Source organism: Peromyscus californicus, unplaced genomic scaffold, assembly GCF_007827085.1.
Source record: "Peromyscus californicus insignis strain IS unplaced genomic scaffold, ASM782708v3 Scaffold_5__1_contigs__length_169319896, whole genome shotgun sequence".
Lineage (NCBI taxonomy): Eukaryota > Metazoa > Chordata > Mammalia > Rodentia > Cricetidae > Peromyscus > Peromyscus californicus.
This window is the reverse complement of record NW_026294573.1, coordinates 20,653,723-20,670,777: the sequence shown is the minus strand read 5'-3', so window position 1 is coordinate 20,670,777 and position 17,055 is coordinate 20,653,723. Positions and strand designations below refer to the sequence as shown.

Genomic DNA, 17,055 nt, shown 5'->3' with positions numbered 1-17,055 from the left:
ACAGTTCTTCAACAAACAGCCAAGCCACAGGTCCACAGGTCCTTTGTTGACCTGTCATTACCGAGTTGAGTGAAGGGTTTAAACTTCTATGTTGAGGTCTTAGGTGTTTGGATGTTTAACACGGGCAGGAAGTCAGCCCTTCCTCTGGGGGCGGGGGGTGGGGAGACTATTTTTGAGGTATTCATAGAAAGCATGGAACACACAAGGGCAAAATGCATAAAGTCCTCAGCATCCACGGGGCAGGAGAGACGGCTCAGCAGTTAAGAGCATGTACTGCTATTTCAGGGCCTGAGTTCGGTTTTCAGGATCCACATCAGGTGGCTTGAAACTGTCCAACTCCAGTTCCAGGGAATCCATGCCCTCTTCTGGTCTCCAGAGGCATCTGTGCACATGTGGTGCATATGAAGATGAGAATGAGTCTCTGATCCAGAGGGAACATGTCAGTGTGTCTCAACACCCCTCTGTGAGAACAGGAATCTCCCAGACCTTGCCAAACTGTCAATAATGTGTGCAGCCCAGGCAATGGGCAACTTTCTATTTGCCAAGGAAAGGAACTTTTTTTTTTTTTTGAGACAGCGTTTCTCTGTGTAGCCCTGGCTGTCCTGGAACTCACTCTGTGGACCAGGCTGGCCTCAAACTCCCAGAGATCTGTCTACCTCTGCCTCCCAAGAGCTAGTTTTAAAGGCATGCGCCACCATTGCCCAGCAGAAAGGAAATTCTAACAATTACAACCTTTGACACCAGACCCCAATAATGTAAGGATTTTGTGACAGTGTGGCTGGCTGAGGTGGAGGGAGGGAGCTGGATGAATCTGTGCTATGCGGAAGTAGCTCACGGTATTCTCAGAAGCAGGAAGACCCCTCTGTAGATGACTCTGCCACCTTGTGTCCTTGGGCATGTCGTTCTCGGGGCTACAGTTTTATCCTGTGTGAAATATGGTTGATTGTGTCTTGCTCACACAGGAGCTAAAGAAAGCAAGCATGAAAACCATTCGGCTCCCAGCACTCTGCAGGTGATAGGTCGCTTGAGGGTAAATGCTGGGCCAGCTATGTGAGCAAACTTGCCAATGTAAGCCAGGCAGTGGTGATGCACGCCTTTAATCCCAGCACTCGGGAGGCAGAGGCAGCTGGATCTCTGAGTATAAATCGCCCAGGGATAGTGTCCGTGATTATCATTTTCCAGGTGGCTTAATCTACAGCACCATAAAAACAGGCCAGTGACTCTCCACTTCCTCTTAGGAGGCTGAGGCAGAAATACGGTGGAGAGATGGCTCAGTGGTTAAGAGCACTGGCTGCTCTTCCAGAGGGCCTGAGTTCAATTCCCAGCAACCACATGGTGGCTCACAACCATCTGTAATGAGATCTGGTGCCCTCTTCTGGTGTGCAGGCATACATGTAGATAGAGCACTCATACAAAAAAAAAAAAAAGAAAGAAATACAGTGTTTGAGACCAGCCTGGGCTATAGATAGTAGGAAGGTGCTGGGGAGAGAGACAGGCCATGGTATCATGTCTTATTTATATGGTGTCAGGAATTAAACTTAACCTATACCTCTCAGTTTATGACCAGCCCCTAAAACCAGCGCTTCTCAACCTGTGGGTCGCGACCCCTTGGGCTGAATGACCCTTTCATGGGGGTCACCCAAGACCATTGGAAAATATAAATACTTACATTACAGTTCAGTAGCAAGATTACAGTTATGAAGTGGCAACAAAAATAATTTCATGGTTGGGGGTCACAACCTGAGGAACTGTCATAAAGGGTCAAAGCCTTAGGGATGTTAAGAACCACTGGCCTAAGTCCTCTCAGGAGCTTGCCCTGTTCAGCCGCTCCCATCTGGCCTGCAAAGCCCTACCTCCTGGCCAGCCTCATCTTACACAAACTGAGCACAGTGACATCAGCCCTCTCCCTCCAGACTGAGCCGTTTCCCAGCTCTGGCCTCTAACTAGCCTGCATCCCTCTTTGGGTCTGTCCTAACTGCCGTATCCTCGCTGGTCCTTCTTACAGACCTCAGCTTCTGGGGCGCTCTCTACAGGGGCCTCCCTCCCTGACCTGATCTAACTCTCTGCATGGGACATCAGCAGGTGACCTTGGCTGTGAACTGTCCACTTCCCCTGAGATGGAGTACGATCCAGGCCCTTGTTTTCTACCTGGCTGCAGGAGAAAATGCCAGCCCCTCTCTGAGCCTGTCCTCCATCTGTAAAATGGAGCGTCTACCCGACAGGGCTGTTGTTGGTTTTTATAGACAGGGTTTCTCTGTGGAGCCCTGGCTGTCCTAGAACTCGCTCTGTAGACCAGGCTGGCCTCGAATTCCAAGATCCGCCTGCCTCCGCCTCCTGAGTGCTGGGACTAAAGGCATGCGCTGCTGCCGCTGCCGCCACCACCACCCGGTAGCCTGACAGGGTTAACATGAAGTGATATAGGTGCAAGGTGGGTATATTTCAGTGATGGAGAACTGTGAGGGGCTCCGAGTTCAATCCCTGGCCCCAGAGTAAAAGGAAGGAGAGAACAGTGGTAAAGCACTTGTCTTTAAGTCCCCTGGGGGGACTCTCACCTCAAAGGGAGGGACATGTACCTTAGGGCCAGCCACCGGGGTCAGCATTTGTCACTGCTAGTGTCCTTACTGCTTATCCACTCTGTGGTGGAATGCTCCGGTAGGAGCACACGGAGGGAACCGGAGGGAGTCTCACGTGCCCCTCAGATGACTTGTGCTCCAAGCAGGTGGGCTAAGCTGTCTCTAGCCTACTTCCTGTCCCTCCCAAAGTCCTCAAGGAGGATAAAGAGCGGAAGAGCATATGCTTCGACTGGATTGTAAGTTTATTAGAAAGGCCTTGGACAGATGAACCCTGAGTTACCAGCTGAGGAGGAAATGAAAAAGCCCTCGTCCCCCCGTGGCCCACTCCCTGGTCTCCTGTGAACTCTGTCCAGTGACAGACAGGAAGTCTGCCCAAAAGTGCTCTCTGCCTCCTCTCCACGGGGCCGTCCGACCCGACTGCAGGGGCCCACTGTGGATGGGCAATGTGGATGCTGGTGCCTGGAGCCAAGAGCTGACAGGGCAGCGTTCTTGGCTTTAGCAGAAAGTAGTTCTGGAACCCCAGAACAGAAGGGAGCCGGCTGGGGACCAAGCTCTGCTGGATAGCCAGTGGGTGACTCTGAGAGGCAATAAGGGGCCTGCTTGGAGGCATGTGCAGATGGCTCCATGGCCAACAGAGGGGTGCTGAGGGGAGGGCCCCAAAGCTGATCAAGTGAGTCTTGGCCACACAGTCTCCATGAGACTCGCTGCTCCTCCTGGGACCGCAAAGGCCAGAAAGGCAAATGGATCTTGTAAAAATCCATGGTAGATGATGCCGGTTTTTTTTTTTCCTCCCTTAAAAAATAGTTTGTACAGTGAGTGGATTTCACACACGGAGCCCGAGCCCAGAAGAGCCCATCCTGGGGAAGAAGGCACTTCACACCCTGACTGGGTGATCTGGGCTGGCTACTCCCCAGGCCCTTCAGGACTCCACTTCACTTGGTCCTGTGACTCAGGCCTGCTCCCTCTGGGAGGGACTCTGCCTCCAAGGAGTTTGTTTGTCCGTACTGAGGTTCACAGGGTGGTGGACGGCAGCTTCCTCACACGCCGCTGGGCCAGGATAGAGGACTCAATTGGCTTCAGCTGGGGGGTGGGTTTGGAGCTATTGAGCGCAGAATACGTAGCTGCCATGGCTCCCTAAGAGAGAGGGTAGGAGATCAAACCATGAGGGAGGGTAGACAGACAAAACACACACACACACACACACACACACACACACACACACACACACACACACACACACATACACACACACACCGCAGGGTCTGGCCCACCCCTCCCAGGGTCCTCCAGCCCACCCTCTTAGCCTTGGTGGTGCTTCATGGCCACGGGTTTTCCCTGGGACACGAGAATACAATGACACTGTGGCATGTAAGTCCAGGACTCCCTTGGGGGCAGGGCTATGTCTTTGCCACATCTGGTTTCGGGCACAGACACCGAACAGTCTGGCTTCGCCCCTGCCGCAACCCCGCCCCCGCCCCGCCCACTCAGCAGCCCCAGGCACTGACGGCCACCTTCACGAGCTGCAGGTCTTGGTGGGACAGCTGGCTCTGAGGAAGCTTGTCTTTCTGTGTGATCCACGGGTGCTGCAGGACCTGCTTGGCTGTGAGGCGCTGGTGGGGGTCCACATGCAGCATCTTGGATACCAGGTCCTGGAGACAGAGTGGGCAAGGAGGTGATGTGTGGGCCCACTGAGTGCCTTGCGGATGGCCGATGACCGGGAGGCAATCGTGTCCAGCCACCTCTGACCTGGGCCCTTACAGAAGTCCCTGTAATCCATTCTTCAGACAATCAAAGCCTTCCCCTAACAACAGCTCAGGCGTCTTTCCCTTCCATCTCTGCTACTCAGGCATTTGGGGGGACATCTTTTCCCTTCTCTTTCTCTTTCAGAAAAGCCACTCGAAAAGGTGGGAATTGCCTAAAGCCTTGGGGATCAAAGAGATATAGATTCAAACTGGACTCTTCCTGGGGTGAGGATGTAGCTGAGAGATTTGCCTGGCATGCACGAGGTGCTGGGTTCCATCCCTAGTACGATGAAGAATGAAAACAAGGAGAAAAATCCATGAAAAAACATGCTAGGTAAGTAATCCCAGCACTTGGGAGGCAGAGCCAGGGGGATCAAGAGTTCAAAATCAGCCTCAGCTACATAGGCTTGTAGGCCAGTGAGGGCTGGGAGAGACTGTCTTCAATGGAAAAAAAATCAAAGCAGACAAGTGAGTGCTTAGCGCTCTCCCGGAGACCTGGAGTTCAGTTCCCAGCACTCTTGTTAGGAGGCTCACAAGGGATGCAGCCCCAGCTCCAGGGGGGCCCTGTGCCTTCTGGCCTCTGTGGGCACCTGTACTCACATGCACATTCCCGCACACATACACACAATAAAAAATAAAATTAAGCCGGGCGGTGGTGGCGCACGCCTTTAATCCCAGCACTCGGGAGGCAGAGCCAGGCGGATCTCTGTGAGTTCGAGGCCAGCCTGGTCTACAGCGTGAGATCCAGGAAAGGCGCAAAGCTACACAGAGAAACCCTGTCTCAAAAAACCAAAAAAAAAACCCTGAAACAGTAACAAAACCTTAAACAAATAAAAAACCCAAAACCTGGCTCTTCTACTCACCAGCTTGACTGTCCTGGACAGTTACTTAACTGAGCCTCAGTTTCCCTCTGAGAAATAGAGATAACAATACCTGCCTCAAATGCTGGTGTAGGTGGTGCTGTTTGTGAAAGGTTCAACCTGATGCTACACAGACGTTCTTGGTGATTAGAAACTTCCCAATACTAGACCCCATCCCTATGGTGCGATGCCTTACTCAGCCTTGATGCAGGGGGAGGGGCTAGTCCGTCCCCAACATGGTAGGACAGCCTGTGGTGACTACCCAAGGGAGGCCCTTACCCTCTATGAGGGGGGGATGGGGTATGTGGGGGGGGGGACAGGAGAAGAGGAGGGAGGGGGAACAGGGGGTTGGCATGTAAAAGGAAAGAAAAAAAATTTAATAAAGTTATATAAAAAGAAAAAGAAACTTCCCAATACTGAAAGTTCAAGCATAGCCTCCTTTGGGAAGGCATTCCACAGGGCATGGACAGGTGCCCACATGCCTTGCCATAGAGACCAGTCTCGGTGTGCAGGCCTGTATTGTCTACCACACCAGCTTTCCACAGAGGGACAGGGGTTAGGCAGCCCTCTGCATCCCTTCGGCCCCAGAACATGGAAGGGCCAGTGAAGTTATCCAGACAAACGGGGAAGGGTGTACGTCTAGGAATCTTCTACTTGGGGCAAGACTGCAGCGGGGATTTGTGGAACATTCCACTTAGGGGAAAGAGGCTACGGGAAACCTGTCCGTGAACTGCTGATGGCAGCAGCCTGGCCCGGTCCTCCAGGCCTCACAGACTCACCTTGGCCATCTCGGAGACCGTGTTCCAGTTTCCCCCACTGAGGGTGAACTTCCCACTGCCGATCCGGGTGAGGATCTCCTCCGGTGTGTCGCTGGGCCCATTGGCAAATGGAGTGTATCTAGAGAAGTCCCCGAACCCAGCCTTAGCCTCTGGCCTCCATCCTGGCACAGGGGGAGGTTGGGAGGTTGGCAGCTCCCAGAGGCAGGGCCACGGGCCCAGACTTCACACTCACCCTGCCAGCATGGTGTACAGTAGGACACCCAAGCTCCAGATGTCACAGCCTTCATCATAGCCTTGACGTTTCAGCACCTGGCAGGAGGAGGGTGGGAGGGAAGTGGTCAGGCTCGGGGCCATTCAGAAAGGATCAGTTCCCAGAAAGGTGGGAAGCAGTCGTGGCCATGGGCTGTAGGTCTTCCCTTAACACCTGGGTCAAGGTCATGACCACTTCCATTCTAGACAGCATGCGGCCTTTGAGAGCAGACACAGAGCTTCTGTTGCCTCCACTTACCTCAGGTGCCACGAAGTTGGCTGTGTAGCAAGGCGTCATGAGAAGTCCGTTCTCAGCCCGCAGCTGCTTGGCAAAGCCGAAGTCGCAGATGCGCAGGCACTCGGGGTTCCCGGACTCGTCCACATACAGGATGTTACTGGGTTTCAGGTCTCTGTGGACGACCTAGGGGCCAAGCACGCTGGGTCATCACATGGTGCAGGAGGTACCAGTGACCCATGCCAACTGTCAGAATTGGCAAAGCCATGCAGACAGGAAAAGGGCCAGACCCCGAGAGGGAGGAAATGTTGAAGTGGGGGCCCTACATCGGTATTGCCTAAAAAGAAAATTGTGTGGTGGTGTGCCAGAGCGCACAGCTTGAGGGAGTCAGTTCTCTCGCTCCACCCTGTGGGTCCTGGGGATCACACTCGGGCTGACAGCCTTGGCAGCAAGCACCTTCACAAGCTGAACCACCCTACAGCTTCGTATTGCCTTCTGAAACCTCTGTGAAGATGCCTGTGGCCCTCCCTAATGTCTCCCCGCTCCAATCTCCTCACCACCTACTCTCTTCCAGGGAAGCTCCCTCCTTCCTACAGTATGGGTCCTTTTGCCTTTTCCTCTTCCTTTTTAAAACCTCCTATCCCTGCACTTCTCCACCATCTCACCATCAAACCCTGCAGGCCCTGCCCAGGCACTCTCTGTCTCTCCTGCCAGGATCCTGTCCCCAACACCATCACCCGCCTTGGGACTCTGCTGCTGCCACAGTGAGTCCCTGACACGTAAGTCAAGGGGTCAGTGAGAAGGCTGAGTGGGGTGGGGAGAAGTGCTCACAGTCGAGTTCCACGCCCCAGTGTGATCGGTAGAATCCACTGGGTGGGAGCAGAGAACCTACTCCCATAAGTCGTCTTCTGATTGCCACATGAATGTGCCACAGCATGAGTACACGCACACACACACACACACACACACACACACACACACACACACACACACACACCACACCACACACACACTATAATAAAAATGTAAAGAAGCCAGGCGGTGGTGGCGCACGCCTTTAATCCCAGCACTTGGGAGGCAGAGCCAGGCGGATCTCTGTGAGTTCGAGGCCAGCCTGGGCTACCAAGTGAGTCCCAGGAAAGGCGCAAAGCTACACAGAGAAACCCTGTCTCGAAAAACCAAAAAAAAAAAAAAAAAAAAAAAAAAAAAAAAAAAAAAAAAAATGTAAAGAAAAAAAATGGAGGACTGGGTATGTAGTTCAGTGTTATAGCACCCTGCAGAAGGATCAGAAGTTCAAGTTCATCTTTGACTACACAGTAGGTTAGAGGCCGACCTGCGTACAGTCCTTGTAAACAACCACCCAACTAACAAAAGCAGGGCTAGAAAGATGGCTTGGCAGGTAAGAACCCTGGCTGTGTCGGGTGGTGGTGGTGCATGCCTTTAATCCCAGCACTTGGGAGGCAGAGACAGGCGGATCTCTATGAGTTCGAGGCCAGCCTGGTCTACAGAGCAAGTTTTGGACAGCCAGGGCTACACAGAGAAACCCTGCCTTGAGCCCTATCCCGTCCCCCAAAAGAAAAAAGAATCCTGGCAGAGCAATCTTGAGGACCAAAGAAGCCTTTGGATTCCAGAACCTCCAGAACAAAGTGGTGTGCTGTGCCTGAAACCCCACCTCCAAGTGGGGTGGGCAGAGACAGGATTGATGGGGCTCGCTGGCATTCAACCTAGCTAAGAAAATGTGAGCCCAAGGGTGAGAGAGAGACCCTGCCTCAAAGGAATAGGTGGAGAGTAACAGTACATGCGTCCCCCTCTGCTGGCCCCCACAGGTGCTTGTGTGTGACACATATATAAATAAGTCTTTTAAAAATGTCACTTCAGGGTCGGGTAGTGGTGATACACGCCTTTAATCCCAGCACTCGGGAGGCAGAGGCAGGCGGATCTCTGTGAATTTGAGGCCAGCCTGGTCTCCAAAGTGAGTTCCAGGAAAGGCGCAAAGCTACACAGAGAAACCCTGTCTCGAAAAAACAAAAAACGGGGCTGGAGAGATGGCTCAGAGGTTAAGAGCACTGGCTGCTCTTCCAGAGGTCCTGAGTTCAATTCCCAGCAACCACATGGTGGCTCATAACCATCTATAATGAGATCTGGTGTCCTCTTCTGGCCTGCAGTCATGCATGCTGTATAATAATAAATAAATATAAAATTATTAAAAAGAAAAAAGAAAAAACAAACAAACAAAAAAAGTCACTTCACAATCATGATCTCACTGGGGCTCCTCACCACACCTCAGTATATAGGCAGGTGACATTTTACAAGAGGAAATTGAGACCCTGGGGGAAGGACTGACTTGTAAGAAACAAGGGCGGAACTTGAACTCAGACCATGGTTGCAGGATCTTTTCAGTTTAGTGGGGCACAAAGAATACTTTTGGGGAACAGGGATAGGGAAGTTTGTGATCTTACCCTGCCCTAGCAACATAAAGAAATGAGTAACTCTGACAGGAACTGTGCCTCACCATGGCTGGAACAGAAGGGGGTGGGCACAGCTTGGAAAGGCTCCATAGTTATCTACTGGCCATCAGGTGTGTACATTATCACAGAAAGTCACAGCAGTCTGGGTAGGCGTGAGAGAAGCCACAGAGTGGGAAACACAGCAATCCAATAAAACACTGCTCCTGGGGACTAGGTGACAGTCACCATGCAGCTACTCAGGCCCAGTGTTTTTCTTTTCTTTCCTTTCCCTTCCTCCCCCCTTTCCTTTTTCCTTTCCCTTCCCCTTCCTCTTTCTTTTCTTTTCTCTTCTCTTCTTTTGTCTTTTTCTGAGACAGGTTTTCTCTGTGTAGCCCAGGCTATCCTGGAACTCACTCTGTAGACCAGGCTGGCCTTGAACTCACAGAACTCACGGAGAACTACCTGCCTCTGCCTCCAGGGATTGAGTGCTGAGATTAAAGGTGTGCGCCACCACTGCCCTGGTGTGACTTTGTTTTGTGAGACAAGGTCTTGTTATGTAGCCCAGGCTAGCCTGTAGCTCTTTACATAGCATCCCAACCTGGCCTCAAATTCATGATTCTCTTGCCGCAGACTCCTGAGTGCTGGAGTTACAAGGCACACTATGTGTGGCTCCCCTGACCCCCCAGTACTGAGCATGGAACTCAGGGCCTCTAGTACACTAGCAAGCACTCTACCACTGAGCCAAAGCCCTTAGAGGGACTGTAACCAGTATTAACTTGCAAATGGAACAGGAAAAGGAAATATTTACTCTCTGATCTGACATATTTTATCATTAGTCAGCTTATATTGGCCATTTAAGAAACCAAAGCCACTTCAAACATGACCATTAAAAACATACGTGGTGGGGTTGGGGATTTAGCTCAGTGGTAGAGCGCTTGCCTAGCAAGCGCAAGGCCCTGGGTTCGGTCCTCAGCTCTGGAAAAAAACAAAACAACAACAACAACAAAAAAACACGTGGTAACCAAACCAAAGCTTTGGTTATAATGTAAAGTCCCCTATAAAAGAATTCTGGGCCTCTGAGATGGCTCAGTTGGTAAAGGCACTTGCAGCCAAGTCTGATGACCTGAGTTCGATCCCTACATGTTGAAAGGGGATAACTGACTCCCACAGTTTATCCTCTGACCTCCACACATGCACTGTGGCACAACCCCCCCCCCCCCCCACATAATAAATTGAGTGAACAAATGTGAAAGAATTCTCCTAGTGAGTTATATGTAATCAATACTGCCATGTTTTCAAGTCTAGCAAAATAATTGATCCAAAGACTCTGACAGGGTAAGTTCGTAAGACCAGGGTCTTCCCAATGAGGGAATGGGGTTGCTACCATCTGGCTTGAGTAATCAGGGGCGGCTGTGTCTGTGGATGCTATACAGGATCAAGTACATGTCACACTGAGAGGATCTTGCTCCTTTGCCCCCATTTCATGGTTTTGTAGCAGACTGCCTAACACAACCCATAGCAACCAAAGGGTCCTGCAAAAGAAGAGCCAGTGCTTAAGTACAAACGGGAGCCCAACTGCTCTACATAACTAGCTCAGGTCCTGTGACTGGCCCCCAGCTATGAGTAGAGGAGATCCTGAGCGTGTGGACCCGTGCAGACATCATGACCCCCGCTTCCATCCCAGGCACTAAAACATGGAACTGGAAGCCAATGGTTGGACATAGTCACAATAAGCCCCCTTTCTAGAGTCTTCCTCTATAGATATAGTCCATTAAGGACAAAGAAAACTGGAAGTCCTTGAAGGCCTGTAACAGTTAAATATTCTTGCTGGGTGTTAGTACTCATGTCTATAATCCCAGCCCTGGGGAGGATGAGGCAGGTTGATCTCTGTGAGTTCTAGGCCAGCCTGGCAAGGTTGAATAGTGAATTCAGGATCAGCCTGGGCTTTATAGCAAGTTTCAGGCTAGCCTAGGTTATATTACAAGACCTTGTCTCAAAAATAATAAACAAAAGCAGGGCAAGGTGGCGCACACTTTTGATCCCAGTGCTAGGGAGGCAGAGGCAGGTGGATCTCTGAGTTCAAGGCCAGCTTGATCTAAAGAGTGAGTTCTAGGACAGCCAGGGCTATAATAGAGAAACCTTGTCTTAAAATACAAACTAACGTGGCTGGAGAGATGGCTTAGTGGCTAAGAGCACTGGCTGCTCTTCTGGAGGTCCTGGGTTCGACTCCCAGCAGTCACACAAAAAAAACCAAACAAAACAAAAAAAAAATACAAACTAACAGCAACAACAATAATAAAAACTAGTTAAGTCTTCTGTATGGTTAGATCTAAGGCCTCGGTTGGCCTTCTGAACCTTATTCCCACTCTCCTCGCAAGAAAGTGAAACAGACTTCATACTTTTGGGCAGTGTGCACCTAGCACACGCGAGGACTTAAAAAAGACCCTTTCTCCCCTCATCCTCAAAGCACAGGATGGAGGCCAACGGTGAGGCATGGTACTGCAAAGGCCAGAGGAGCTGCAACACGTCTCAGTTTACAAGAGCTACAGGCATGATGTGAATTACAAAGGAGCATAATTGATGCTGCCAGGAAACAATGGGTTCAGAGCCCCGATGTTCCAAGGAAGTACTGATCTCTTTTGAACCTCGATGCTCCAAGCAAGTACTGAACTCTTTTACATACACGTGGCTTACCAATAGGAAAGTCTCACACCACAGACAACATTGCTGTACATTCCACAACAATAAAGGCGTGCCCCCCCCCACATACAAATCTTTAGGAAAGTTCTTGCCATGTGCGCTAGCTAATTTGTTGTCATCATGACACAAGCCACCTTGGAAAATGAGAGAATGCCTCCATCAGACTGGCCTGTAGCAAATCTGCAGGGCGTTTTCTTGATTAGGACTGATTTGAATGTGGGGGCCTGAATCCCTTGCAGGAAGTACCATCTCTGGGCAGGTAGTCCTGGGTTATATAAAAAAAAAAAAAAGCAAGCCAGGGCTGGAGAGATGGCTCAGTGGTTAAGAGCATTGGCTGCTTTTCCAGAGGACCCGGGTTTGATCCCCAGCACCCACACGGGAGATCACGACTGTCTGTGATTCTAGTTCCACAGGATCCAGTGCCCTCTTCTGGCCTCTGCAGGCACTGGGGGAATGCATGTGACGCACAGACATGCTTGTAGGCAAAACATCCACACATATAAAATATACATAAATTACCAATAATAATAAAAAAGGCAAGCCAAACAAGCCACAAATCAGTAAGCAGTGCTCCTCACGGTCTCTGCCTCAGCCCTGCCTTGACTTCCCTCAATGTTGGCCAATGACCTGTAAAGTATAAATTCAAATATATCTTTTCCTTCCCAAGTTGCTTTTGGTCATAATCACAGCAACAGAAAGCTAAATAGGACCCCATGTGAACCCGGGGACCAGAGTTCCGATCTTCGGCACCCATGTAAACGCCGGGCAGATATGGCAGGCTACTTGTAATCGCAATACTTAGAAGTGGAGACAGGGACCCTGAAGTAGGTTGCTTAGCTAGTCAGCATGATCCTGGATCAGTGAGAGACTCTACCTCAATACATACAGTGTAGTGTGACCTCTGACCTCCACACTCAGGCACATATGTGTATGCATACCTGCCCACATACAATTCGATCTCACACACACATATATGTGAGGCGATGTGGCACACACCCTAGGCTGTCTGCCAACTTGTGATGATCCTCTTCCCTTGGCCTCTTTTTTTTTTTTTTTGTTTTTCGAGACAGGGTTTCTCTGTGTAGCTTTGCGCCTTTCCTGGAACTCACTTGGTAGCCCAGGCTGGCCTCGAACTCACAGAGATCCGCCTGGCTCTGCCTCCCGAGTGCTGGGATTAAAGGCGTGCGCCACCACCGCCCGGCTTCCCTTGGCCTCTTAAGTGCTGGGATGACAGGTGGATTGCCATGTTTGACTTAGTGTTCTTTATGGAGACAAGGTCTCCATAGGTACACCAGGCTCGTAGAGATCCACCTGCCTCTGCCTCCTGAGTGCTGGGATTAAAGGCACGTGACCCCAGGCTGACTACATTCCTAACCCCCTCACTGTCTGATCAGAAGCACGTCAAAACATCACATCACCCAGAGAACCACAAGGGAACTCACAACCATGAGGAGCTTTACCCTCCCACTTGGTTTATTCGCCCGGGGCCAACAGCAATCAACAAAGAAGGCCACACCCTGCACTTTGGCCCTGCTCACTCCCTCTTTCTTAGCGCCTGGGCCACCCTCTCCTCCTGCAAGCCTCAGAGCCCCCCACAGGGACCCTCGCACCTTCCAAACAAAATCTACTCCTCCTGCCAACTTCCAGTCTCCACTGTCCCGGGCTGTGGGAACCCAGGAAAACAACCTTACACTCTGAGCCTCAGACTTCTGACCTGCCAGGGGCCAGTGACAACATCTAATTCAGGACTTCATGGAGATCCAATTGGAATAACAAAGGAAACTGTCCCTTAAGTTAAACCTTAGCATGGTGTAGGGCACACAGTAGGTCCTGGACAAATCCCTAAGTCTGGCTTTACCTCTTCCTAACTCTTAGACTAACCCACCTACCTATCCCTAGTCTCCTCTGACTGGAGACTGCCACTCCTGAGGCAGCCAGCTCTCGATCTCTGCCCACATCATGACTAATCGAGACTTACCCCCTGGGAATGCAAGTATTCCACAGTCTTGCTGATGGTATGCAGGACGAAGCTGGCCTCCCGCTCTGAGAAGAACTTCTGCCGGAGGATCTTATCCAGCAGTTCCCCGCCCCTCATCAGCTCTGTCACCAGGTACACGTGTTTGCCATCATCATACACCTGCCAGAGACCTCGTCATCAGGCTGGGACCCTCAACCACTAGATCTCCTGACAAGGAAACCTTAGGGCTGGGTTGCTGGGCCTCCACCCTTCTGGGCTGTCATCCCGCTGGACAGTGGGCGCTGGCCTCATCCCTGATGGTTCAAGAGGGCTCAGAGAATGCCCGAGTCTGCAGGAGAGGGCTCAGGGACCCCTACCTCTTCTCATGAGCATTGGGAAGAGGCCCTGAAGTAAAAAACAAGGACCCCTCCCCACTCACATCTTTCAGGGTGATGATGTTGGGGTGCTGTCCATACCGCAGAAGAATCTCAATTTCCTCTGAGGGATCGCGTTTGCTCTTGTCGATGACCTGAAGAGAGAGGGAGCACATGTCAGGGGCCCAGACCCCACGGTCTGATTCTCTCCGCCATGAAGCCCATATTACAGGGCCAGGGAGAATCAGCACACGCTGTCGTAATCCACAGGAGCACTGGCCTCACCCACAACCCAGCAGCCTTAGTCAGGATATGGTTGGGAGGCCGACCTTGACAGCATACTCCATGTTGGTGGCCTTGTGCACACAGCGCTTACACACGGAGTAGGAGCCCACGCCGATTGTCTCCTTTACCACGTAGCCATCACTGAAAACTAAGTTCTTCCCGTGGAGTTGCTGTGGAAGACAAGAGTCAGCTTGACCCCAGGTGCTACGGTCCAGGGGTCATCCCGAACATCATGCCTTGGCTCAGTGATGATGGCATGGAGAAAGGAGAGTCACAGGGCCTGAGTGTTATCTGTGTGACCTCAGTCAAGAACCTGCCCCTTTGTGAGCCTCAGTTTCTATTCTCTGCAATGGGCACACTCACTGTAGTGTAGTCACAGGGTAGCCCAAGGGGACGTGGGGGTGGGGGACATGACAATACAGGACACAGCAAGATGGGACAGACCAGGAGAACCAGACACTGATAGTTTATGGTTTTAGAAGCCTGGGCAGACCTAAGCTGGGTAAAAAAAGCAACTCTATCTTAAGTCTGCCATTTAATGCAGCTTTGACTAAGGGGTCTCTGCTTCTTGGGTATATGGGTCTATACCATCATGTCTCAAGGTTGGTATATACTTCACATAAAAAATATGTATTGAGCCGGGCGGCAATGGTGCACGCCTTTAATCCCAGCACTCGGGAGGCAGAGGCAGGCGGATCTCTGTGAGTTCGAGGCCAGCCTGGTCTACAGAACAAGATCCAGGACAGGCATCAAAACTACATAGAGAAATCCTGTCTCGAAAAACCAAAAAAGAAGAAAAAAAAAGATTTATTTATGTACATAATGTATATGGGTGTTTTGTCTGCACACTAAAAGAGAGTATCAGATATCATGGGATTACAGTTATGGATGGCTGTGAGCCACCATGTAGTTGCTAGGAATTGAACTTAGGACCTCTGGAAGAGCAACTGGTGCTCTTAACCAATGAGCCATCCCTCCAGCCCTGTGTTTCAACATACCTTATGGACAAACCTGGCTTATGCCTGCTAGCCTCACGTCTAATTTGGTTTAATGTTTGTCCTGGATAAGGACATCCCAATTTAGGTAAGAAATTACTTAGTGGGCAGGGCATGGTGGCACATGCCTTTAATTCTAGCATTCCAGAGGAAGAGGCCTTTAGATCTCTGTGGATTCAAGGCTATCTTGGTCTACAATAAAGAGTTCCAGGGCAGACAAAGTATTTAACCTATTTAGAGACTGTCTCAAACAAACAAAGGATTACATGGTGATCTTTTTTTTTTTTTTTTTGGTTTTTCGAGACAGGGTTTCTCTGTGTAGCTTTGCGCCTTTCCTGGATCTTGCGCTGTAGACCAGGCTGGCCTCGAACTCACAGAGATCCGCCTGGCTCTGCCTCCCAAGTGCTGGGATTAAAGGCGTGCGCCACCACCGCCCGGCCTACATGGTGATCTTAACTTCACACATCAGCTCTGGAAAGCCTTATGGCCTTGTAGGAAGGTTCCACCATTACCCCAGTTACAGACGAGAAAACTGAGGTCCAGGGGCCAGTGTCTCCTCTAGAGTCTGGTCACCTTGTAAGCTTTAGGCCCAGGCCATGAGCTCTGATGTCTACATTACTGCCTCTTAGCTGTCCACTTTCCATGGAGCAGTCTATGTGCAGAGGAGCAAGTGTGAGCACAGGTCCCTGCCACCAGTTCTTATCAGGGACACCTGAGCCACTACCCCATCCCACCCTCAGGGCAATCTGGTATTCCTCCTAAGAAGTTTCTATCTCTGTTTCTGGCAGATAATCAGGGCCACAGGTGTCAACAGCTGTGTTTCACTGATCGGTTTACACCTGAGGACAGCGAGATCCAGGAGCCTGGAGGCTGTCTGGATCCCAGAGAAGTCTGACCTGTCCCGCTCCAGAGCCTGGGTTCTCGGCTCTTCTGCTTCTGGGTAGAAAAGGGCAACTGAGGCGCAGTCCCCCATCTCCCTCACCTGGACCACTGAGTGCAGGGGGGCCTGAGTGCTCCGGGACTTGCCATCATCCTCCATCAGGCCAGTGGCCACGAAGCTGAAGCCACGGAACAGCTGATGGGCACCAGCACTGGGGGGGATGCCTGGGGAGTCTGTCGAGGAGAGGAAAAGACATGCGGGTGAGGGGGTGCCCTTGATCCCAAGGCAGTCCAGCAAAGGGAGACTACAGGGATCCTGGCCTGCCCTAGCAGGCAGCCATGCCAGGCCTTTGCCTATCTGTTCACATGTGAGACTCAGTGGTATAGTACTTGCCTAGAATGCACGATGTCCTGGGTTTGATTCCCAGCACCACAAAAGAAATACAAACATATATACCATTAGGTCTCAAAGAAACCTGGGACAATTTTCAGTACCTGTAGGTCCCCCCCGGCCCTCCCAGCATCCTTCAGTACCTGTGGGTCCTCCCCTCACTCCTCACCACGCCCCCTACCCAAAAACCCTCCCTCCCAGGGGCTTGGCTTTCGCTTCCCTCCCCCCAGCCTGATTCCTAGATAATTCAGTCATTTTGGCTAGCTCAGTCTTGACCTCTTGGCCCAGGCCACTCCTCTTGGTCAGCATCTCCTCTCTTGCTCTCCCTCCCCATCTCTCCTCTCGCGGTTTGGTTTAGGCTGCCGCGGCCGTGTTCAGCCCGGACTCCTCCCTCCCATCTACAGTAAAGACCTCCTCCACACTTTAGGAGTGGTCCAGTCCCCTCCTTTTACTGTTTCTTCATTTACACACTAAATGAATACATAACAAGTCTGGCATGGTGGCACACACCTGTAACCTCAGCACCCAGAAGGCTGAGTCAGGAGCATTGCTGTTAGTTGGAGGCCAATCTGGGTTACACAGTGAGTTC

The 17,055-nt window shown here is 51.2% G+C and overlaps 1 protein-coding gene across 3 annotated transcripts in view; it reads right to left on the bottom strand.

Annotated features, from left to right (window-relative positions):
* Positions 1-2,794: 2,794 nt before the first annotated feature.
* Rps6ka1 (ribosomal protein S6 kinase A1) overlaps positions 2,795-17,055 on the bottom strand; it is a 40,302-nt gene continuing 26,041 nt past the window's right edge. For all 3 annotated transcript variants that reach the window (XM_052716836.1, XM_052716837.1, XM_052716835.1), the window contains 9 exons: positions 16,179-16,309; positions 14,246-14,371; positions 13,982-14,071; positions 13,564-13,722; positions 6,463-6,624; positions 6,187-6,263; positions 5,955-6,072; positions 4,085-4,222; positions 2,795-3,707 (listed from right to left, as the gene is read on the bottom strand). In XM_052716836.1, the coding sequence (XP_052572796.1) occupies positions 3,585-3,707; positions 4,085-4,222; positions 5,955-6,072; positions 6,187-6,263; positions 6,463-6,624; positions 13,564-13,722; positions 13,982-14,071; positions 14,246-14,371; positions 16,179-16,309 (1,124 nt within the window). In that variant the 3' untranslated portion in view covers positions 2,795-3,584. The remainder of the gene's footprint in view (positions 3,708-4,084; positions 4,223-5,954; positions 6,073-6,186; positions 6,264-6,462; positions 6,625-13,563; positions 13,723-13,981; positions 14,072-14,245; positions 14,372-16,178; positions 16,310-17,055) is intronic.